General features: G+C 42.1%; 1 protein-coding gene across 1 annotated transcript in view; it reads right to left on the minus strand.

The window, feature by feature from the left end:
* LOC140494071 (suppressor of tumorigenicity 14 protein-like) overlaps window positions 1-22,620 on the minus strand; it is a 121,599-nt gene extending 98,979 nt beyond the window's left edge. Inside the window, exon 1 of the mRNA XM_072592986.1 lies at window positions 22,453-22,620. Coding sequence (XP_072449087.1) covers window positions 22,453-22,491 — 39 coding nt within the window. The 5' untranslated portion in view covers window positions 22,492-22,620. The remainder of the gene's footprint in view (window positions 1-22,452) is intronic.
* Between the last annotated feature and the right edge of the window lie 2,241 nt (window positions 22,621-24,861).

Consider the following 24,861-nt stretch of genomic DNA (forward strand, 5'->3'; position numbering starts at 1 on the left):
GCAGCTTATCTAGGCCGTCCCCCCCAACAAGGTCTCTTTGTTCAGTAACACTCCCCAGGACCTTATCATGAAGTGTAGAAGTCTTTACCTTACCATTCAGTGAAATTGTCCTGTCCTGATTTACCTTTCCAAAATGCTGCCCTTCACATATATCTAAATTAAAATCCATTTGGCCTTCTCTGCCTATTGGCCAATCTCATCAAGATCCCACTGTACTCTGAGGTAACCTTTACCGTCCACTTCCAATTTTGGTGTCATCTGCAAACCTATTTACCATGCCTCCTATATTCACATCCATGTCATTTATATAAATGACAAAAGGCAGTGGACCCAGCACTGATCATCGTAGCACACCACTGGTCATAGGCCCAGTGAGTCTGAAAAGCACCCTCCACCATCACCTTCTGCCTCCGACCTTCAAGCTGGTTCTGTATCCAAATGGCTAATTCTCCCTGTATTGCATGTAACTTAACCTTACTAACCAGTCTACCATGTGGAACCTTGTTGAACACCTTACTGAAGTCCATATAGATCACATCCACCACTCTGCTCTCATCCTCTTTGTTACTTCTTCAAAATAGTGAGGCATGATTTCCCACACACAAAGCCATGTTTACTATCCCTAATCAGTCTTTTGCCTTTCCGAGTAGCACAGCACAAAAGGCAATTCAACGCATCAAGTCAGCACATTCATAACTGAAGAGCAAAATCAAACGCTCAGAATCTTGATACCCGAACAAGCAATGAAGTTATCCCTTAATCAACATCACAAAAACAAATTATTGGTCATATCATATTGACGCTTGTGGGAGCTTTCTGTGCAGAAAAGGCCACTTCATTTCCTATATCATCACAGTGACTCCACTTTAAAAATAATTTATTAGCTGTAAGCTGCTACAGATTGTCTGGTAATCACATCAAACACAATGCAAAGGCAAGACTTCTTACTAACAGATAAAGTATGACAACAACGCAGCTAACATCTGACAGCCAGCCGCAATCATTCCTGATGAAGGGCTGATGCCCAAAAAGCCAACTCTCCTGCTCCTTGGACTCTGCCTGACCTGCTGTGCTTTTCCAGCACCACACCTTTTGACTCTGATCTCCAGCATCTGTTGTCCTCACTTTCTCCTAATGACAACTCTAATCGGACCTATCTCATGCATGCCACAATGTGGCTGCACCGATATTAGACTGGAGTGGGACAAAGTCAGAAGCCACACAATATCAGGTTATAATCCAACAGGTTTATCTGAAATCACAAGCTTTCAGAGTGCTGCTCCTTAGTTTGGTGAACTTTCACCTAACCGTTGAGCAGCAGTCCAAAAGTTTGTGCTTTCACATAACTCTGTTGGCCAATAACTTGGTGTCATGTGACTTCTGACTTCATCTAAGAATTAATGAAGTTGCATGGTGAAATTGCACAAGTGATGTTTAAAGATTTTTTTTGCAAAGTAACAAATATCAGGCTTGTTTCCAAAACAAATAAAATTGTAACTGTGATACAAAATTGGCTGAGGGACAAAATGTTGGAGCTCATGATGCAGGTGGGAGGCCTGTGTACAAGGGTTATCTTTTGGAGTTGGTACTACGATCAGTGTTCTTTTTCAATATATTAATAAACTATACCTGGACACAACAGCATAAAGTCAAATACAGGTGAAACACAATGTAGTAAAGATTGAGGATAATAGCAGTAGATTTCAGAGGACGTGGCAGATTGGAAAAGATCTGAAAATGTGTTGCTGGAAAAGCGCAGCAGGTCAGGCAGCATCCAAGGAGCAGGAGAATCAACGTTTCGGGCATGAGCCCTTCTTCAGGGAACCAATCTCCTGAAGAAGGGCTCATGCCCGAAACGTCGATTCTCCTGCTCCTTGGATGCTGCCTGACCTGCTGTGCTTTTCCAGCAACACATTTTCAGCTCTGATCTCCAGCATCTGCAGTCATCACTTTCTCCTCAAAGATTGGAAAAGATGCAATCCTATGCTGTGAAGGAAAAAAACAACGCATATGGTAAGGAAGAGTGAAGAAAGACAATCGAAATGAGAGACAAATTAAATTGAACAATTGAACAGAGGGACCTGCGACTATATTTGTCTAAACATTTGAAAGTAGCTGGACAAGTTAATAAAGCAAGTGAGTTGTTTACCTTCATAACTCTTTATAAACCATTGCTTAGGCCCCAAACTGCAGTATTATATTGAATACTGGACACTGCATTCAAGAAGATGTCAAGGCCTTAGAGAATTGTACAAGGGATTTGAAACTTCAGTTGCATGGTGACTAGAGAAATTAGGATTGTTCTCCATGGAGCAAAAAGAATTAAAGAAACATGTAATGGTGTTCAAAATCATGAAGGGTGTCACAAAATAAGAGAAAACTAAGGGTCAAGAGAACAAGAAAACAAAAAAACAATAGAACAAAAGAACGAAATAACTGAGAAAAGAACTGAATCAAGACTTGGCAGCATTCTAATGCAGCAAGTTGCTATGATTTAAAATTCACTCTGACTAGAAGTATATGAGTAGCAGATAAAATTATAACCTTCAAAATTGAATTGGTCAAATACTTGAAAAGGGAAATTTCAGGACTGTAGGGAAGGAGGCGAGGGAGAGAATTAATTGGGCAACCTTTGAAATATTCAGTGAAGGGGTTCTGTGTGTATTATTACACAGTTCCATGAGATTATCATACATGAATTATAATTTAAGTATAAGTCTACAAACATTCAATCTCATCCTTTCTTGTACTAAATTGTTTTGTGACAAGTTTCCAAGACAATATGATAGAAATTACTAAAGTATTTTAGATCAAGTATTGTGCAACAAACCAGGATTAATAAGTAATTTTACTGTAAAAGATCCACTGGGAGAAAAGATATAGCTTCATATAAGCAAAGTCAGAGCTCATGAAATAAAATGAGCAGCAGCAACATGGACACGGAATTGGCTGAGTGAAAAGAAACAGTGTGGAGCTCATGCTTCTCAGGCTGTGGGTGAAGGTTCATGGAGGAGTTCCCCTGCGGTCAAAGTCAATCTTCCCGATTTCTATTCATGACTTGAATCTAAGTATAAAGGGCACAATCTCAAGGTTTCTGAACAAAACGGAACTTTGGACTATGAGTAAGATAATGCAGAACTTCACTGAAGGCTGCACGGCAAGTTCAGAGAATAGTTAATAAACCTTAAATTGCTGCATGGTTTATAAATAAGTAAGCAGGTTAAACTTGCGTATAACATTGGTTCTGCCTGAACTGAAGTACTGTGTCCAGTACTGGGTGCCACATTTCAGAAAAGACGTGAAGGCACTAGCAAGTGCACTGAAGATGAAGTTTGAAAAGATTAAATAGAAATACACAAGAATAGTCCTGGACTGAGGAATTGCAGTCATATGGACCAATTGGAGAACAAGATCATTTTGAGAAAAGATCTTTGAAAGATTTGATTGAGCTATTTAAAACTGCAAGGGGTTGAGGCATTGGCGGAAGAATTGAGAACTAGTAGGTAAAGATTTAAGTTAAATCAGCAAAAGAATGAATAGGTACATGAGAAAACTTTTGCACAGTGGTTAAGATCTAGAATGTGTTGAGAGCATGATAGATTCAATTGAAATTATCAAGGGGAATTGAATGTCATTGGAAAAAGACGTACAGGGTTATGGGGGTGGGTGGGGTGGAGGTCGTAGAAAATCTTGTAATTTTTCTGTAAAAAGGTGAGCATCATAAAACTGAAATGGAATTTTAAAGGTAATTATACATCTATGAGGGAAGAGCTGCCCAAGAGTGTTTGGATGGCAATGAACAGTAGGAAACATTTCAAAATATTCAACACAAACACATACTACTGAAAAACAAGATTTAGTAAGAAAGACATATCCATGGCTCGTGAAGGAAAGTAAGGATAGTTTTAGATTGAGAAAGTATTAAATGTGGCAAAGAACATAATAAGTTATAAAGGTATTTTAGCAAAAAGCCAGCAAAAGCAGATGAAATTTGAAATATACTGTTAGATTCCAAGAAGGTCCAGGTAGTGTTCATTCTGCAGGCAGCAAGGTTAGACAAAACTATTTCACAACCAAAATACCGTGCAAGAACTGTAACAAACACTACATTGGCCAAACAGGCAGAAAACTAGCCACCAGGATACATGAACACCAACTAGCCACAAAACGACATGACCCTCTCCCACTACTATCCTTACATACGGATGAGGAAGGACACCACTTCGACTGGGACAACACATCCATCCTAGGACAACCAAACAGAGACACGCACAAGAATTCCTAGAAGCATGGCATTCCAATCGGAACTCTATCAACAAACACATCTACCATCCCCTGAGAAAAAGAACAGGACATGACAGTACCAACCCAAAGAAACCCAAACATATAAACAGAAAGCAGGAATTATCAGCAGTGCTTCACCCAGAGGCCCACTGAAGATGTTACCTAGTAGGGTGACGAAATGTCTGGAAACAAACCTTCCAGCTTAGTGAGCAAACCTACATCCACAATGAAAATATTTACAATCACGTATACGACGGTCAGTAGATTCCTATGTGGCTTCAGGTGGACCTCAGGCATCTATTTCTATCTTTAACTTTAACTTTTGGGTGTACAGTGCTAGGAAAATTATCCATTATTGCCTTTTCCTGAGACAACTGCATGTTCAGAGGCTCTCACAGTGTCACAGTGTTCTCCATTAATGTACAATAAGGTATCCTCAGACGCTCCAGTTTCTGTTCTGTCTTTAGGTTTGTCCAGAGTTATTTATGGATCTTGAATTAATGCATCCATCTGGTTCCTAACAACTGATCTGCATTTCTTCTCTGTACTAAATCTTCACTTGTCTATATGGTAACTGACTGGCCCAGTCTATGCTACAACAATGGCTAGCACCCACTCCTTATCAGCGATGTAATTCTTCACCAATGTGCCTTGACATCTTTGGAAAACATTACATTTGGTCTTGTTCTCATGTTAAAAAACCCGAATCTGTTGTTTCTTGTCAATACGTCCTTTGTCATGGATGTTTTCAACAAATCAAATGCTGTGCGCTTTACCACGAACAATGCCGGAAAACTCTAGTACGTAAACAAACACTGGCTCAGTCTTTTGGATAATGATCCTTGGCACGAGTTACCTTCAAGGAATGTTTCAGTGCTTAAACAAACCTTGCTGCTAAACCATTAGTGGTTGGCTGATAAGAAGCTGATAGGTGGATATATTGAATTCTATTCTGCATTAGATAGTCCATAATCTCTTGTGATATAATAACTGTGGACCATTATCACTAACAAGTTGTTCTAGATAACCAAACCTCAATCTTCCCTAAGCTCCCAATAGTTTTCTCCAAAGACACTGTCTTCACGATGGCAAATTCAGGCTGTTTAGTATGCATGTCAAACACTGAAAAACATTCTCCCTTCAAACGTTTCAGCATAGTCAATATGGATTCTTCATCTAGCCTTTCTGACCATTCCCACCGTGTTGGCAATCATGGAGATAGTTTGAGAACACTTGTGCAAGCTGTACATATTTCCAATTTTGAAGTCAAACCATGGCTATCTCCTTCATTCTGAGATTAGTACAGTGACCATCATGTGGTTGATTTAATGGACATTTTCTTAATTGTGGTGGAATGATGATTCTTTGGGGAATGAGGCGCACACTACCAGATTAATAGTGACTTTAAAATCACAGTGTATACGTGCCAATCTGACTTTTTTTCATCACTAGTATGATAGGTGTGACCCAATTAAATTCATTTATCATTTCAAGGATATGGTTTTGACTAGTATCTAATTCTGCCTTGACCTTTAATCTGATTGCATAATGCATTGAATCTAGTCTTGCAACATTTTGCTCGATTCTCATCCTTGATTTAACAGAAATCTATTTCATGTTCCCATCCACATGAAAACGATGACATTTCTTTACAATTTGTGATAGTTCAGTCTCAGAACCTGACAAGCAGTTTACTTCAGTCCAGTTGAGTTTGATTTTCCCCAACCACATTCTTCCCAAGAAGCACAAAAATTTCCTTTGATAATGTGTATAAAACTTGAGTGTGATAGCATTGCTGAACATTCAAACTGATACAACTCCTTCAAAACACCACTTTGTCTGTAGATGTGTTTAGTAGAATCTTTGAGGATTGCAATGTGACTCAGCTGTTTCTGATGTACACTTCCAGGCATTAATGAGAGCAGCATTCATGTCAACCTCCATTCCTACCACTTTGCCTTTCAGTAAGAGAGTAATCCAGTCCTTTGTGGGATTCAAGGAAATTGAGAAAATTCCAAACCACAATTGGCTGGGCAGCTGGAAAAAGAGGATGGTGGCTGAAGGGTGTATCTCCAACCAGAAATCTGTGTCCAGCTGTCAATGTTAGAGTGCTTGCTACTTGGAGTTTACATAAATGATTTAGAATTGAATGTAGGAGAGTTGACAAGTACGTTTGCAGATGATTCAATAATATGTAGAATGGTAATCAGTTTCAAATGAGATTCAAACCAAATAAATGTGAGGTGATGCACTTTTCACCAAGAGTGGTGGGAATTTGGAATTCACTACAAGGTGCAGTTGGGATACGAAAACAAAAAGGTTTTGGCCCAAGTGCTGGAAAACGGGATTAGAACAGTTAGATGGTTGTTTTGACCAGCTTAGACTTGTTAGGTCAAAGGGCCTTTTTCTGTGCTGTGGATCTATATGGGCCTATTACAGTCTGCCTACTGCTAGGTCATATGGCCTACATTACATACCTAGCATCGAAATTCAGTTCATATTATCCATTCATGATTTTGGCTTGAACATAGCTTGCTTATTAAGAAAGCCAGTTGCAGAGGGATCCAAGATGGCGGCGACCCAGCTAGTCTGAATCTACAGTGCTCCTCCCAAGACTTGGGCAAAGTGGGTCACCCACACCCACCACACTCACCAAACCATTTAAAATAGCTTTTACTTAATGTAATTAGTTGTTTAGTATTGAATTTAAACAATTTTATCTTCAGTAAAAATGACTAAAGGGAGGGGAGCCCGCAGCTCTCAGCAAGCGAGTGGGTGGCATGGTGGCACAGTGGTTAGCACTGCTGCCTCACAGCGCCAGAGACCCAGGTTCAATTCCCGCCTCAGGCAACTGTGTGTGTGGAGTTTGCACATTCTCCCCATGTCTGTGTGGATTTCCTCTGGGTGCTCCGGTTTCCTCCCACAATCCAAAAATGTGCAGGTTAGGTGAATTGGCCATGCTAAATTGGCCATGCTAGTGTTAGTTGAAGAGGTAAATGTAGGGGAATGGGTCTGGGTGGGTTGCGCTTCGGTGGGTCGGTGTGGACTTGTTGGGCCGAAGGGCCTGTTTCCACACTGTAAGTAATCTAATCTAATCGAAGCAGGAACCCCTCCCCCACCCTCTCCAGCTGCAGCAGAGGCGTCCACAGCCCCCCCGCCGGGGGGCTTACCTATGGTGGTGAGCCTCGTGGAAATCATCTCCAAACTGGATGCGAAGATCAATGCTTTCATTGAAGAATCCCGAAGTCGATGGGACTCACTCTCGGTCGCGCTGCAAAAGCACGACCGAGACATTAAAGAAATTGAGCGCCGAGTCGGAGGGGCGGAGCTAAAGGCCGCGACCTCCAAAACTACAGCGCAATCGGCCATGGATCGGGTCTGGACTCTCAAACAGCGAGTCCGGATCTTAAAGAACCACTTCTCGAGGTCATCGAAAAAATATTTGTTTGCTGGGCCTTCCCGAATGGGAAGAAGGAGGCCAGCTTACAGCGTTTCTCGAGCAGTGGCTGCCACAGCTTTTAAATCTGGAGGCTGGATCAGGCCAGGTAAGGGTAGAATGGGCCTACCGGGTCGCAATACGTGGGCCCGGCTCGAACCAGCGCCCTTGCCCGGTCCTGTTCCGGCTGCAGAGCTATAGGGAGAGGCAGATACTCCTAGAAGCCTCTAGAAATCTTGGGAAAGATCCCCAAGCCATGATCTATAAAAGATCCAAGGCCATGTTATTCCAGGACTTTTCCCTAGCTCTGGTCTGAAAGAGGAAGGCATTCGATGAGGCGAAGAAGTGTTTAAGGGACTTAAATATTCAGTACTCCTTACACTACCCAGCGACGCCACGCTTTAACCATGAAGGATCCGTGTATAACTTCGGATCGCCGAAGAAGGCCAAGGAATTTTTGGACTCTCTTAGATAAATTGTAAGAGATAATTAATGTTGGTTTGCTTTCCCCCCCACTTCGGTTTATATCCACCACCCCCCACCCCCCTTTCTTTTTTATATATTCATCCCCTTTTTTTAACCATACTGTTTAATATTATCTTGGGGGGGTGGGGAGAGGGATTTATTTATTTGTTCTCTACTTAATAATTTTCTCCCCCCCTTGGGTTTTATTTTTATTATTCAATATATAATAGGCCAGGGGACTCTAGTTAATGTTGGTGGGGGGAGACCTCTGTCTCTAGGTGCGGGGTCCTTTTCCCTTGTTATTTTGTATTATAATATTTAATTATTACTTGTTGAGGTTGTGATTTTATATTTATATATGTTTATACATGGTATTAATATTACCAAATATATCCAGGTGTTGGTGTGGGTGTGGGGGTGGGGGTAGGGTGCTCACTGTTAACTCTAGCTCTGTAGTATATTTGAACTTTTCTCATCCAATTGGTCAAGGGTGGGGCACTGGTTGGGAGAGGATACGATGGACCTTTGGAAAGGAAGTGATACCCCATAGGAACAAGGGGGAAAATCTCCATTTAAATATGTTTTTTTTATATTTAGAAATAGTTTTTATTATACTGTTGTGAGTGTATTAGAGAGCCTTTATTTTTGTGAATTTTATATGCTCTATGTGTTGGGATGTTCTGGATAGGGTTTCCCCTCCCGAGGGGTCTCGGATTTGCCTGGACGATTATGGTTGATCAGTCGGTTAAGTGGTGCACCTGGAATGTCAAGGGGTGTAATTCGCCAGTCAAAAGGAAGAAAATATTATCAAATCTCAAGAAAGAAAGAGTTGATATAGCTCTTCTACAGGAGACACATCTGTCGGATAAAGAACACTTGAAATTACGACAGGGTGGATTTGATCAGGCCTTTATTTCTTCTTTTAGCTCAAAAAGTAGGGGAGTTGTTATTCGTATCCGGAAGAATTTCCCTTTCAAAATCCTAAATCAGATAAAAGATGAATTTGGACGATATATTCTGATTAAAGCCCTTATAAATGGAGAGGAATATGGGATTTTAGTTTTGTATTGCCCCCCGGCACATCCTTTTAAATTTATAACGGAAGCCTTCTCAAAATTGATGGCTCTCGGTGCCCGTCATACAATTATAACGGGAGACTTTAATTGTATTATGGATCCGGAAATAGATAGGATTCCCAAGAGTACTGCAGGAGTATCTCCCAGATCTAGACAATTGGTGGATCTGAACAAAGAATTACGATTAGGAGATGTGTGGAGATGTCTTCATCCACAGGGCAGAGATTTTTCTTTTTACTTCAATCCACATAAATGTCATACCAGAATTGATATGTTTTTGCTCCCTCGATTTTTTTTAAATTCCATATCATCCTGTAAAATAGATAGTATAGCAATTTCCGATCACGCTGCTGTATATTTGGAAATCAAGGCAAGGAACAATGAGACATCCCCTCGGCATTGGCGTATGGACCCCTTCCTGATGAAAGATAGTAAATTTATAAAGTACTTCTCTTAAGAATTTAAAACTTTTTTAGAAATTAATTTAGGTACGGCTAGCCACCCATCAATGATGTGGGAGACCATCAAAGCTTACACGCGAGGTTTGATCATCTCATACTCAGCGACCCAGAAAAAATTAAAGGGAGAACAACAGCATCTGCTCGAAGCTCACTTAAAAGCAGCTGAAACTGCATACGCTGATAGACTTTCTATTATTAAATTGCAAAGGATTACGGCCCTTAGGACAGCTCTAAATACCATGCTTACCCAAACGGTAAGAGGGAAATATTATTTGCAAAACAAAGGTTATATGAATTTGGCGACAAACCGGGTAGATACTTAACATTTCTTGCAAAGTAAAAAAAGGCCCCTCAAACTATCAAGTCTATCAAGGAAAGTACGGGTAGTCTGACTCATGATCATAAAAAGGATTAACGCAATCTTTAGAAAACTTTATTCTGATTTATATAAATCGCAGGATTGTGAAGACAGGACTAGGAGGATGCAATCATTTTTTAAAAATTTGACCTATCCGGACCTAACTCCAGAACAGGTATCGGTCTTAAATGCTCCCCTAACAGTCCAAGAAATACTTGACGCAATCAGGCAACTTCAGAGTGGTAAGGCACCTGGCCCAGATGGCTTTCAAGCTGAATTCTATAAAGGATTTACAGAAATATTGGCTGGTCCACTTATGGACATGTATAACTATGCATACAGTCAGGGCTGTCTCCTGCCTTTGTTGAAAGAGGCAAATATCTCTCTTATCCTTAAAAAAGGAAAGGATCCAGAAGATTGTGCATCATACAGACCAATATCCTTGCAAAATGCAGATTTTAAAATGCTTTCTAAAACGTTAGCATTGAGGCTAGAAAGGGTACTGCCATATATCATAAAGGAGGATCAGACGGGGTTTATTAAGGGCCGTAGATCATCCAATAATATTAGAAGGGTTTTGAATATGATTCAAGCCTGCCATCAGGGAAAGATACCAGGAGTAGTAGTCTCATTAGACACAGAAAAGGCATTCGATAGGGTTGAATGGTCATATTTGTTTCACACATTGGAAAGGCTTGGCGTTGGAAAGATGTTCACCAAATGGGTCACAACATTGTATAGTGATCCCAAAGCAGTTGTGGTTACCAATGGATTAGGTTCGGATAGCTTCAGTGTGGATAGGGGCTGCCATCAGGGATGTCCTCTCTCGCCATTGTTATTTACGCTAATAATTGAGCCACTAGCAGAAGCTATACGGGCTGATCCTAATATAACGGCCCCGAGGATTGGTACAAGCAAACATAAAATTACTCTTTATGCAGATGATGTTCTTCTATTCCTCAGTAATCTTCTGATGTCCATACCTCGCTTAATCCAAGTTATTAATACATTTAGCACATTCTCAGGCTATAAAATTAATTTCTCAAAGTCAGAGGCTATGCCAATGGGTGGCCTTCCTATGATACCCCATTTAGTGGACGGATCCCACTTTACCTTTCGGTGGTCCCTGGAGGGTTTCTTATATTTAGGCATTTTTATTGCCCCAGTATTTGGTCAGTTTTACAAGGCTAACTTTGTGCATTTACTGGAAAGGATAAGGCAGAACCTCCAGTGATGGGGAGACCTTCCAATTTCCTGGCTGGGTAGAATAGCACTAATTAAAATGAATGTCCTGCCCCGTCTCCTATACGCTATGAGAATGCTTCCGGTGATGCTGCCAAGGCTGACACTACGTAAATTATATGATGGTTGGGTTCCTTTATCTGGAATCATAGACGGCCCCTCATTAAGCTGAAGAAGCTACAGCTTCCACAGGCAAGGGGAGGATTGGACTTCCCAGACTTTAGGAAATATCAGTTAAGCTCCTTATTAAGTTACATAGCTGATTGGGTCTTGTCTGACCCGCAATCAGTCTGGCTGGACATCGAGGCTTCTCAAGTAAAATGCCCACTTATTAACCTTTTATTTTCAGACAAGAGGAAAATCATTACAGATCACTGTAAAAACTCTATAATACTAAACACAATTAAAGCTTGGAATATAATGCGGCAAAATGAGGGCAACTCACATAAAACATCCCCCTATGCACCGATAGTGGGAGCATGGGGGTTTCAACCGGGATTTACAGATGCCACTTTTAAACTCTGGAGATCCAGGGGTATCTCATGTCTAGGGGACTTATTTAAAGAAGGGGTCCTGATGTCTTTTGAACAGCTGCGTCAGAAATTCGGATTACCTAATGGAGACCTCTTTCGATACTTCCAAATTCGAGACTATATACAGAAGAAGACTACGTTATTAGATAGTCTTTATAAATCAGATAGAGAATGTAGTGTTCTACGACCAATGGGGGTATCCTCCATCAGTACCATTTATCATTTACTACATGATGAAGTATTGGGAGATATGGACAATCTGCTTAAAACATGGAATCAGGATTTGGGACTAGAAATCTCTATAGAAACGTGGGATGACATTTGGGAAAACGCCAGAAGAATCACCATCTGTAACAGAACTCAGGCTATCCAGCTGAAGATACTTCATAGGGCCCATATAGCACCGGATTAATTGGCAAAATTATAAGGCAGCGGCATCTCCAATGTGTCCCAAATGTAAAATAGAGGTGGGCACTCTTGTACATTGCCTATGGACCTGTCATAAGATCCGTAGATACTGGACTAAAGTAGCAAGTACCCTGACAGAAATTTTAGGGACGGAAGTTAAAGTGGACCCTGTATCTCTCCTTTTGGGCTTTTCGAACTTACCCTCCCTGGATATGCATGGGAAGAGACTATTTTCTATTCTCTCTTTCTGTGCAAGGAAAAACATTTTGGTAAACTGGGTGGCTAAGGGCCCCCCTGGACTTTCAAATTGGCACAGATTAATTATGAAATGTATTCCCCTTGACTTCCGTACAAATATGGTGCACCGAAAGACCGAATTATTTCATAAAATATGGTAGCCCTTCTTGAATTACATAAATACAGATATTTCAGCCATCCTAACAAGGGCTTTTATTTAATTGAGATTACGAACCTGACTGGTCCGGGGCCCCTTGGGAGAGGAATCCCGCACGAATACGGGTTTTGTTACATTTGATGTTAACACATTCGCAGCATGTATCTCACTACCCAATTTCTGTGTTATCCATTGTTTTTTTTTTCTTTCTCTTAGTTGAATAATGTAAGAGACTTAATTATACACTCTGGTTAGCTGTAGGTTAGATTAGTAGTTAGTTGAGTTTTGTTTTTTTTCCCTCAGTATTTTTCTTTTGTTAAATTTTGGTTATTATTTATTTAAGATTTAATTGTATATCAATGTGTGTACTTGTGATTTTTTTAAATTTTTGTAAACTTGTAAAAATGTTAAATTTCCAATAAAAATATCTATTTAAAAAAAGCCATTTGCAAACTAAGAGCTTGAAGGACCTAGCTCCACCCACTGTTCACATTTTTGAAAAACCTACCACTCCAGGGTAATCTGAGGTAAACTCAGAATCAAAAGTTGTAACCATCGGCTCTTTCTGAGTTTGTGTGGTATGTTTTGAGATTGAATTTGATTAGATTGGCCGTAACCACACAGAATAGTTTCGGTCTGCTCTTTATCAGCATCAAGCTTACATTGGGGAAATGGTTAGTGCAATATTCATGAGGTTACCAACAACATTAATCTTGCATGGAACTGTAGAAATTCCAAAGGTTTAGAGTGGATAATAGAGAGCCCTCTGGCAAATCTACGTTCTACCTTCTTTGCTCCAAGAACAACCATCCCAGCATTTCCAATCTAACCTTTAACTGAAATCTCTCAACCCTGGAGTCATCTCGTAGAACATAGAACAGTACAGCGCAGAACAGGCCCTTCGGCCCTGATGTTGCGCCAACCCGTGAACTATTCTCAGCTCGTCCCCCTACACTATCCCAAAATCATCCATGTGCTTATCTAAGGATTGTTTAAATCTCCCGAATGTGGCCGAGTTGACTACATTAGCAGGTAGAGCATTCCACAGCCTTACCATGCCCTTACCACTCTCTTACCGCCCTTACCTCTCCTCTGCACTCCCTCAAGGACCCTCACATCCTTCAAGTTTGATGACAGAACTGACACAATACTTTAGCTGTGACATAACCAGAGTTTCAGAAAGGTGCAGTATAATGGCACTGATTTGATTCTCAATACTTTTACGAAATCTAAGATACTTTGCTGACTACTCTCTCAGTATATCCTGTCACCTTCCGAGATCCATGCAGATTAAATACTAGGTCTCAAAGTCTTGGACCTTAGTAAGGCGTTTGATAAGGTTCCCCATTGTAAACTAATAGAGAAAGTGAAGTCACATGGTGTGCAGGGTGTTCTCGCTAGGTGGATAAAGAACTGGTTGAGCAACAGGAGACAGAGAGTAGTAGTTGAAGGGAGTTTCTTGAAATGGAGAAAGGTGACCACAGGGGTCAGTATTGGGGCCACTGTTGTTTGTCATATACATAAATGATCTGGAAGAGGGCATTGTTGGTATGATCAGCAAGTTTGGTGGAGTAGCAGAAAGCATAAGGGACTGTCAGAGAATACAGGTGAATATAGATAGACTGGAGAGTTGGGCAGAAAAGTGGCAGATGGTTTTCAATCCAGACAAATGTGAGGTGATGCATTTAGGCAAGTCTAATTCTAGTCCGAATTATACAATGAACAGAAGAGCCTTGGGAAAAGTTGATGGGCAGAGAGATCTGGGAGTGCAGATTCATTGTACCCTGATGGTTGCTGCACAGGTGGATAGTGTGGTTAAGAAGGTATATAGTATGCTTGCCTTCATTGGACGCGGTATTGAGTATAAGAGCTGGCAAGTCATGTTAAAATTGTACAAGACATTGGTTCGGCCGCACTTAGAATACTGTGTACTGTTCTGGCCACCACATTATCAAAAGGATGTGGACATTTTGGAGAGGGTGCAGAGAAGGTTTGCGAGGATGTTGCCTGGTATGGAAGGTATTAGCTATGAAGAGAGGTTGAGTAGGTTAGGATCTTTTCATTAGAGAAAAGGAGATTGAGAGGGGACCTAATTGAGGTTTACAAAATCATGAAGGGTATAGACAGTTTTCCCAGGGTGAAGGATTCAATAACGAGAGGTCACGCTTTCAAGGTGAGAGGTGGAAAATTTAAAGGGGATACACGTGGTAAGTACTTCACACAGAGGGTAGTGGGCATTTGAAACATGTTGCCAGTAGAGGTGGTAGAGGCAGGCACGGTAGATTCATTTACGATGCTTAGGAATTGACCGACAGGTTTAGACAATAGATTTGGATTGGCTCAGGCTTGGAGGGCCGAAGGGCCTGTTCCTGGGCTGTAAATTTTCTTTGTTCTTTGTTCAAAGGACAGCACCTTCCACAAAGCAGCATGTCCTCCAGATTGATACAATAAAGTAGCAATCCTGTGCTGAAGTCCTGGAATCAGCTTTGAATCCAGAGCTTTCCAAACTGAAAGGCTTTCGTTAGGAGGTTCCAGCTGTGCCATAGCAGCAACAACATTTTCAAAGGACATTACTTGGCTGACTATAGTTATGAGTTATTAGTTTCACTTGAAGCCGCAGCAGTTGCTGTGACTATTTTATGTAAAAGTACAGCTCCTGCATTTCCCAGCAGCAACCTGCTCAAGGGCAAGGTGTGCCAGAATTTCCACGTCATTAAATTGCTGTAAAAGCTGATCGTTGCCATAGGATACTATAATCAAGATTACATCACATGATCCTAAATTCACAATTCAATCAAAATGATAAACATCTCTCAAATCTGACCAATAACAGAAATACATAGAAGTCATAGAAACTTATAGTGCAGAAATGAATGGCATCAAAACCATTGTGCAACTCTCGACAAGCTTTCATTTACTCATCACTAGCAGTAACTACTGCTTAAATACAAAATTGCCCTCAAGTTGTAAAAGGTGCAATATAAATGCACATATCTATTTTTAACATCACTGCCCTTTGAGTTCTATCACGAAGGCAACAGGATGCCCAAGGGAAGCTGTAACTTAGGGATCATACATGCATTTCCTGCCATTACCGTTTCAAGTGGTTGAGCTCGTGGGTTTGGAAGATGCTGTCAAAGGAGCCAAGCTGAGTTCCCATAGTGTCTCTCGTATCTGGTACACTGCTTGGCAGTGGTGGAAGGAGTGAAGATTAAGTGAGAAATAATCAAGAAACAATAGCCCAATCAGTTCAGTTGTAGCGATTGGAAAATTACTGGAAAAACTCTGAGGGACAGCATTAATGATCATTTAGGAAAGCATCAATTAATTGCGAACAGCCAGGATGGATTTGTTAGCAAACGATTGTTTCTGACTACATTGGTTGAATGATTTGAGAAGGAAATAAGATGTTGGTTAATGTGTATTTATATAGTCCATGTGTACTTCAGAAAGATGTTGCATGAAGTCCCACAAATACATTGGTCAGAAAGTAAAAACATACTGAATCCAGCAGAAAAGTACAATTTGGATCTATAATTGGCTCAGTGGTTGAAATCAAAGGATGGAATCAAAGAGGCTTATATCAATGACTTAGACTTACAGAATCCCTACAGTACAAAAACAGGCCCTTTGGCCCACAAGTCCACAACGATCCTCTGAAGAGTAATCCATTTCCGTACTCTATTATCCTATATTTACCCCTGAACAATGCACCTTACCTACACATCCCTGAACACTAAGGGCAATTTAGCACAGCCAATTCACCTGACCTGCACATTTTTGGATTACGGAAGAAACTGGAGCACCCAGAGGAAACCCACGCAGAAATGGGGAGAATGTGCAAACTCCACACAGACAGTCACCCGAGGCTGGAATCAAACCCAGGTCCCTGGTGCTGTGAGGCAGCAGTGCTAACCACTGAGCCACTATGCCACCTAAATGTAAAAGCCTGAGATCAATAAGTTCACAGTTGAAAAAAATTGATTGTGGTTAATAATAAGGAAGAAAGTTGTAGACTGGAAAAGATACCATTGGGCTAACTAGGTCAACAGAAAAAAGGCAAATAAAATTCAGTTCAGAAGTAATGTATTTGGGGAACAAAACAAGGCAATGGAATGGATAATAAATGGTAAGATATTGAAATGTGTACAGAAATCACATAGTGCATATCCACAGATACAAAGCAATGGCTGGACAGATAGATAAGGTAGTTAAGACAGCATTTGAAATGCTTTTCTTTATTTGCTGGGGTTATACTAGAAATATATAACAGTAGTTAGATACAGCTACATGACTGCATACAATTCGGGTCACCACGGGCAGGATTTTCTAAAGAGTAACAATCACAGTCAGATTGCTATTCTACTTCTGCGTTTTACATTGAGAAAGAACTTCACACTTCAGTTCAATCAGAACTCCTTCGGAAATGAGGAACTACATTTTAAATCTGATAGGACCCTCAAAGTGTAGGACAGTTAGGGGAAGTCAAACCATATCATAACATTGGTTGCCAGCTTTTGTGATTTTAAAGTTCATCATTAAAAACAGCCCCTTTAACAGATCCCATAAAGGGCAAGTTCCAGGAGGGTAGGGTGCCATGTGGAAATGAGGCCAAATAAGTATTCCACTGTTCAGGGAGGATTGGGATATCACGTTTGGCAGGGTAGGAGTGTTGATGTCAGGTCCTGGAGGAAGAGGAGGGGGAGGACTGCCAGGTTGGGAAGGGGCTTTCAGTCCCAAGGCAGTGGGGCCTCAAGAAAAGGTGTTGCAGTGTCACAAAGTGAGGTGGTGCAAGGTGGCAAGATGGGGGTAGAGTATAGTAGTTATCCAAGGATTACACTAGATTTTTAAATCATTTTGCATTTCTTGGGTAACTATTTACTTAGCTGCAGAAAAGCCCTCTGAATTTTCAGATTTAAATGGATTCAGAGGGTTCCAGGTTTAAGTCAATTGCCCATGAGAATCTTCAATTTCCCAAGCAATTCCACTGGGAACTCTGCAGGATCCTGATAGATAATACCATCTATGCTGCAGAAACATCTATCTGGCCAAAGGAAAATCCGGATCCACATTCCAGGAAAGATCCAGTCACAAAAGAGAAATGGGATATTTAGGAGGATGTAACCACATGAGGAAAATTTCAGTTATGTGGAAAGACTAGATAAGTGGGGCACTTATTTTGTAAATGGAACAGAGGAGGTTGCAAGGAGATTTAATTGTGGTAGAGAAACTATGAGAAGCCTGAATAGAGTGGGTACGAAGAACTCATTTCCCTTACCAGAAAGATGAATAACTAGCGTAAACAGATTTGAAGTAATGGTCAGAAATACTGGCAAGGTAATGGTCAGAAATACTGGAGAGGTGTCAAGGAAGAATGCTTTCATCCACAGGATAGTGGGGATCTCATCCTCATGCTTGAAAAAAAATAGTAGAGCCAGAAACCCTCAATGCACTATAAGGAATGTCTGGATACACGCAAGGTGCAGTCATCTATAGAGTTACATACCAAAGAGTTCTAAAGTAAAATTATTAAACACTACAAACAATAATTGCAAAAGGAGCTCCTTCCGAGAAGGAAGGTAATTTTTAGGGAGGATTGGGATATCACGTTTGGCATGGTAGGAGCGTTGATGTCAGGTCCTGGAGGAAGAGGAGGGGGTGATTTTCACAAGCTCAGACCAACCCCAAAAGCTTTGCTATGAGTGAAGTACTTGCAAAATTCAATCACAGCTGAAGTGTAACTTTCACTTAATAAGGCTTCAGATTAATATCTTGTCCAAAAGGCAGTGCAACACTCCTCCTGTACAGCAGCAAATATCCAGCCTGGGCTGTGTATTCAGGACTCTGAAGTCAGGATTGAATACAACCAGCTGATTTAGCACCAAAACTGCTAGTCACTGAGCTACCACTGACACAAATATAACAAAATAAAAAAACAAAAGAACTGCAGATGCTGTAAATCAGAAATAAAAACAAACTGCTGGAAAAGCTCAGCAGATCTGGCAGCATATGTGGAGAGAAATCAGAGTTAATGTTTCAGTTCAAGTGAAGCTTCCTCAGAACATATATAACACAATGTTGGAGCTGACTCAACTGGTCTACCATTTTTTGCCTCTGTTTGAGACCGTTTTACCAGTGAGAAGACACTGACCATTTACCTCAGACTATAACCACAGTAAGAGCAGCAACAACTGAATCCTAACTAATCCATCCAAATGGGAAAAATAAATCTTTCAATGTTGCATCTTTTTTTTTAGTTGCTTTTTGCGAATGATGGATGAGTCCCGGTCATATCTAGGAGTTTCTGATTACTCATTTACTTTCAGAGAAACGTAATACCCCGCCCACATCTTAAAATAAACTAGAATAAATTCACAGCCATGACTAATCAGTTCAAAGTAACACAGGCAAAACTGGTGAGTATCTACAGCACATCCATTCCGTCATGTCCTGAGTCATCACAACAGGGGAGGAGCAAGGACAAATTAAACTATGTTAAAGCACAGAATCACTCGTCCACAATCTTTTAAGACTGCTGCTGCCTCTTAAATGAGCATTGACTTAATTATTAGAAGCAGTCAGGTTGGGAAGTAGACTGTTGATCTTTAACACAAGAATTAGTGCTGGACCTCTGTGGTTTCAGATTTCAAATATTTGAAACTGAATGATTCCTAAGAATGCACAAGTTTAATTTGAAAAGCTCACTGTCCATTTCTTCAATCCCACTATTCCACACAGTACCTCAATACTGCTCAATCATCTCATTGATGTCTATGGGACCCTGCTATATGCAGATAGGTTACTATGTTCTCTTTAAAATAGAACTCAATTGAGCACACAACAATTTGGGACATCTTGGGAGGTTTTTTTTTCTTAAGTTACAAATGCTCTGTCCTTTAATTATATTGCAATATTCATTCCCAGAACCCTGTAACCTTCTCTGCTTTGCTCAGTTTCCTTCCTATTATCTCCCCACTTTTAAAAATCAAATCTGAGTTAAGTTAGCAACCATTTTCTGCTGTAGATTATGAGGCCTCAGTTATGCTCTGTATCTTGTATTCTCAACAATAGTAACTGTATCGAAACAGGACCTTGTTCAGCAGTTTGAGAAAAATTCCCCAGGCTTCCTAAATCCAGAAAGCCTGAAACCTATCCTGAGTAATAAACACAAAACAACTTAAAGCTAGCAACAATATCCACAACCAATAACATTAATGAATGCCAAATGCTAAGCAAAATTCTCACATTCAAGCTTCAGATTTACATCACTTTCTATTCAAATAGTATAAACCTGGATTTATTCTCTGAACTCCTGCAAATTAGATCACTGATGTTCTCCCATCCTTTCAGCAGTTAGAGAACATCGATACTTGGGTGAGACACAAAATGAGGGGACAGAATTTAGAATAAGAATCCCTACAGTATGGAAACAAACCCTTTGGCCCAACAAGTCCACATTGACCCTCTAAAGAGTAATCCACCCAGACCCATTCCCCTACCTGTTATTTAACCTTGACTAATGCACCTAACCAATATGGGCAATTTAGCACAGCCAATTCTCCTAACCTGCACATCTTTGGTTTGTGGAAGGAAACCCATGCAGACATAGGGACAATGTGCAAACTCCACACAGACAGTCGCCTGAAGATGGAATCGAACTCAGGTCCCTGGCGCTGTGGGGCAGCAGTGCTAACCACTCAGCCACCGTGCCGCTCACAGACTACAGAACAACTATGGTTCCACGGTTCAAAATCTCTGCTACCCTAACTCAAAACTATTATGGAATACATGAGTAAACTATCCATTTGAAGTGATGCATCTCACTCAAAAACAAACCCCTCACTTTTAAAATTTGCACAGAACTATGACAGGTTTTATACCACCCAGCCAAGGCAGAATTCTCTCCACTTTATTCCTTCCCTAAAAATACACGAGACAGGAAACTAATATCAAACGGCACAATGACTGCCATAATACAGCAGCTATTATAAATCCAGCACGTTGCTCTACATTTGCCCACTGGAACTGAGAAACAGCATGGTGTTACTGGAGATTCTGCCCTTCCTAAAATTTGTAATAAAGACAAAATACTGCAGATGTTAGAAATCTGGAACAGAGTGCTGAAGGAACTTAACAGGTCTGAAAATGCTATTTCTTTCACCACAGATGCTGAGAGACCCACGTTTCTCCAGCATTCTGTGATTGTTTATAATTCATAACATTTGGGAATAATGGAGAGTATCCGGTAATGTTAAGTAGTGGAATAACAAGATTTTTTTCATCTTGTTGGGGTCAGAGAACAAAACTTCAGAACCATGACTGGTATGGACACTATGTTCCATAGATACAAGTCCTGCACAGCAATGACTGCCTGCATTAATCGCTCATTCAGGAAGGTCATGCACTGTGATTAAATAAAATCTCCCACTCTGAGTTTTGTGTTTCAACCTACATTCCTTGAATTTTTTTTTTCACAACCAGTACTCCAGTGCAGAAATAGTGTCATTGATATAATGTAGGAAAAGTGACAGTTCTTAAAAGTGCCATCAGACCTTTAAATTAAGCTACAAGGGCAGACATCTCATCTTTAAGATGATACAGTGCAGTTTTTCCTCCGTATTGCACTGGGAGTGTCAGCCTGGATTATTTATTCAAGTCTCTGGCACGAGTTAAATCCACAATTTTCTGACAGAGGAAAATATTCTCTCTCATGAGTCAAAGCTGAATAACCTGTTCTATAATTCCAAAATTATTCTTTCAGATCAGAACCAAAGTGCAACAGTAAACATTAGTTGCATTACAGGCGTTGGATATCTCCTATGATACATGTCTCCTCCCAATCTGATTCCAATAAGATTCAAAATTCATTTTGTATATTTTCCATGTGACCTCAAACAGGAACCTTTAAACCAGGCATTGTTCTGAGCTTAGAGTTTACAATATTTCAATATACAATATGGACATCATTAAGTTGCTTGCCATTTTAATGAACCATCTTGTTCACATGCTGCTAACATCTCTGTACTGTGTTTGCGACACTGCTCCTGTAACGCTCAACACAATACCACCTCAGTTTCTGCTTGGTCAACTGACAGCCTCCAGCACTTAACTGAAGTGCAATAACTTCCCAGAATGACCTCTGTCCTCCATTTTGATTACAACCTCCAGCCATGTCTGGATTGTGCCTTGTTGGTTTTGTTGTCAGCAAAGTGGACAAATTTTCTCCTTCTCAAACCTAACATTTACACCTTTCAATTACTCCTTTACCACCACCACTTTTTTTTTTCACTCTGAGCACCCTCCACTCGTTTTTTTATGCTGTTGACAGGGCAAGAGGGACATTGTTTTCCATTATATTTTAGTTTTGAAGCAGAATAACAGGGAACTCGAGACATTAACGTGTAAGTCTCTCTCCACAGATGCAGCAGACCTGCTGAGTATCCCGAGCACTTGCTGTTTTTATTTCAGATTTCCAGCATCCCTAACACATTGCTTTTACACGGTAATCTCGACTTGGCTCAGTCAGCCTGCTGCCTGACTCCCCAGTTCAAAAGTCAGCGGTGTCCTACTGCCGATTTGAACTTTTTTTTTTAATTCCAAGGTGAAACTTGTGCTCAGTCCAGAGCCTGGAGGAAGTTTCCGAGTGCTCAGCGCCAAACCGAATTCTGCACTCTCCAGCCCTGCCCACCGACCTGGCACTGAAGACCTTGGTTAAAGATCAATCTGTGGAGCTTCAGTTCTTTTTAAACAGGCTCAGGATCAGAAAGGGGACGGGGAGGAAGTGCAGAAACTTACATCTCTTTTCGGGTCGTACTTCAGGCTCGATTCGATCATTCTCAGGCGGAGAGAGCAGCGCTCGGTGTCTGGGGATACAGCTGTGTCTCTGTCTCTGTCTCTGTCAGTGTCTGGGGGTGCAGCTCTCTGACGGTCTCTCGGTATCTGGGGGGTGCGGCTCTCTCTGTCCGTCAGGTATGGGCCTCACGTGACAGGAACTACTCAACGCTCCTCCCAGATGCTCACCTGGGACAGGGAGAGTACAGACATTACCCGGGTACTGCCTGTTCACCTGGGACAGGGAGAGTACAGACATTACCCAGATACTGCCTGTTCACCTGGGACAGGGAGAGTACAGACATTACCCGGGTACTGCCTGCTCACCTGGGACAGGGAGGATACAGACATTACCCATGTACTGCCTGTTTACCTGGGACAGGGAGAGTACAGACATTACCCAGGTACTGCCTGCTCACCTGGGACAGGGAGAGTACAGACATTACCCAGATACTGCCTGTTCACCTGGGACAGGGTGAGTACAGACATTACCCGGGTACTGCCTGCTCACCTGGGACAGGGAGGATACAGACATTACCCATGTACTGCCTGTTTACCTGGGACAGGGAGAGTACAGACATTACCCAGGTACTGCCTGCTCACCTGGGACAGGGAGAGTACAGACATTACCCAGGTACTGCCTGCTCACCTGGGACAGGGAGAGTACAGACATTACCCGGGTACTGCCTGCTCACCTGGGACAGGGAGGATACAGACATTACCCTGGTACTGCCTGCTCACCTGGGACAGGGAGAGTACAGACATTACCCTGGTACTACCTGCTCACCTGGGACAGGGAGAGTACAGACATTACCCGGGTACTGCCTGCTCACCTGGGACAGGGAGAGTACAGACATTACCCGGGTACTGCCTGCTCACCTGGGACAGGGAGAGTACAGACATTACCCGGGTACTGCCTGTTCACCTGGGACAGGGAGAGTACAGACATTACCCGGGTACTGCCTGTTCACCTGGGACAGGGAGAGTACAGACATTACCCGGGTACTGCCTGTTCACCTGGTACAGGGAGCATACAGACTTTTCCTTGGTACTGACTGCTCACCTGGGACAGGGGGCATACAGACATTACCCGGGTACTGCCTGTTCAGCTGGGACAGGGAGCATACAGACATTACCCGGGTACTGCCTGTTCACCTGGGACAGGGAGCGTACAGACATTGCCCGGGTACTGCCTGTTCAGCTGGGACAGGGAGCGTACAGACATTTCCTGGGTACTGCCTGTTCACCTGGGGCAGGGAGCGTACAGACATTTCCTTGGTACTGACTGTTCACCTGGGACAGCGAGTGTACAGATATTACCCGGGTACTGCCTGTTCAGCTGGGACAGGGGGCATACAGACATTACCCGGGTACTGCCTGTTCACCTGGGACAGGGGGTATACAGACATTACCTGGGTACTGCCTGTTCAGCTGGGACAGGGAGCATACAGACATTACCCAGATACTGCCTGTTCACCTGGGACAGGGAGGGTACAGACATTACCGTGGTACTGCCTGCTCACCTGGGACAGGGAGAGTACAGACATGACCAGGGTACTGCCTGTTCACCTGGGACAGGAAGCATACAGACATTACCTGGTACTGCCTGCTCACCTGGGACAGGGAGAGTACAGACATTACCCAGATACTGCCTGTTCACCTGGGACAGGGAGAGTACAGACATTACCCGGGTACTGCCTGTTCACCTGGGACAGGGAGGATACAGACATTACCCAGATACTGCCTGTTCACCTGGGACAGGGAGAGTACAGACATTACCCAGATACTGCCTGTTCACCTGGGACAGGGAGAGTACAGACATTACCCTGGTACTGCCTGTTCACCTGGGACAGGGAGAGTACAGACATTACCCGGGAACTGCCTGTTCACCTGGGACAGGGAGAGTACAGACATTACCCTGGTACTGCCTGTTCACCTGGGACAGGGAGAGTACAGACATTACCCTGGTACTGCCTGTTCACCTGGGACAGGGAGGATACAGACATTACCCGGGTACTGCCTGCTCACCTGGGACAGGGAGGATACAGACATTACCCGGGTACTGCCTATTCACCTGGGACAGGGAGAGTACAGACATTACCCGGGTACTGCCTGCTCACCTGGGACAGGGAGAGTACAGACATTACCCGGGTACTGCCTGCTCACCTGGGACAGGGAGAGTACAGACATTACCCGGGTACTGCCTGCTCACCTGGGACAGGGAGAGTACAGACATTACCCGGGTACTGCCTGTTTACCTGGGACAGGGAGGATACAGACATTACCAAGGTACTGCCTGTTCACCTGGGACAGGGAGGATACAGACATTACCCAGGTACTGCCTGCTCACCTGGGACAGGGAGAGTACAGACA

Source organism: Chiloscyllium punctatum, chromosome 23, assembly GCF_047496795.1.
Source record: "Chiloscyllium punctatum isolate Juve2018m chromosome 23, sChiPun1.3, whole genome shotgun sequence".
NCBI lineage: Eukaryota > Metazoa > Chordata > Chondrichthyes > Orectolobiformes > Hemiscylliidae > Chiloscyllium > Chiloscyllium punctatum.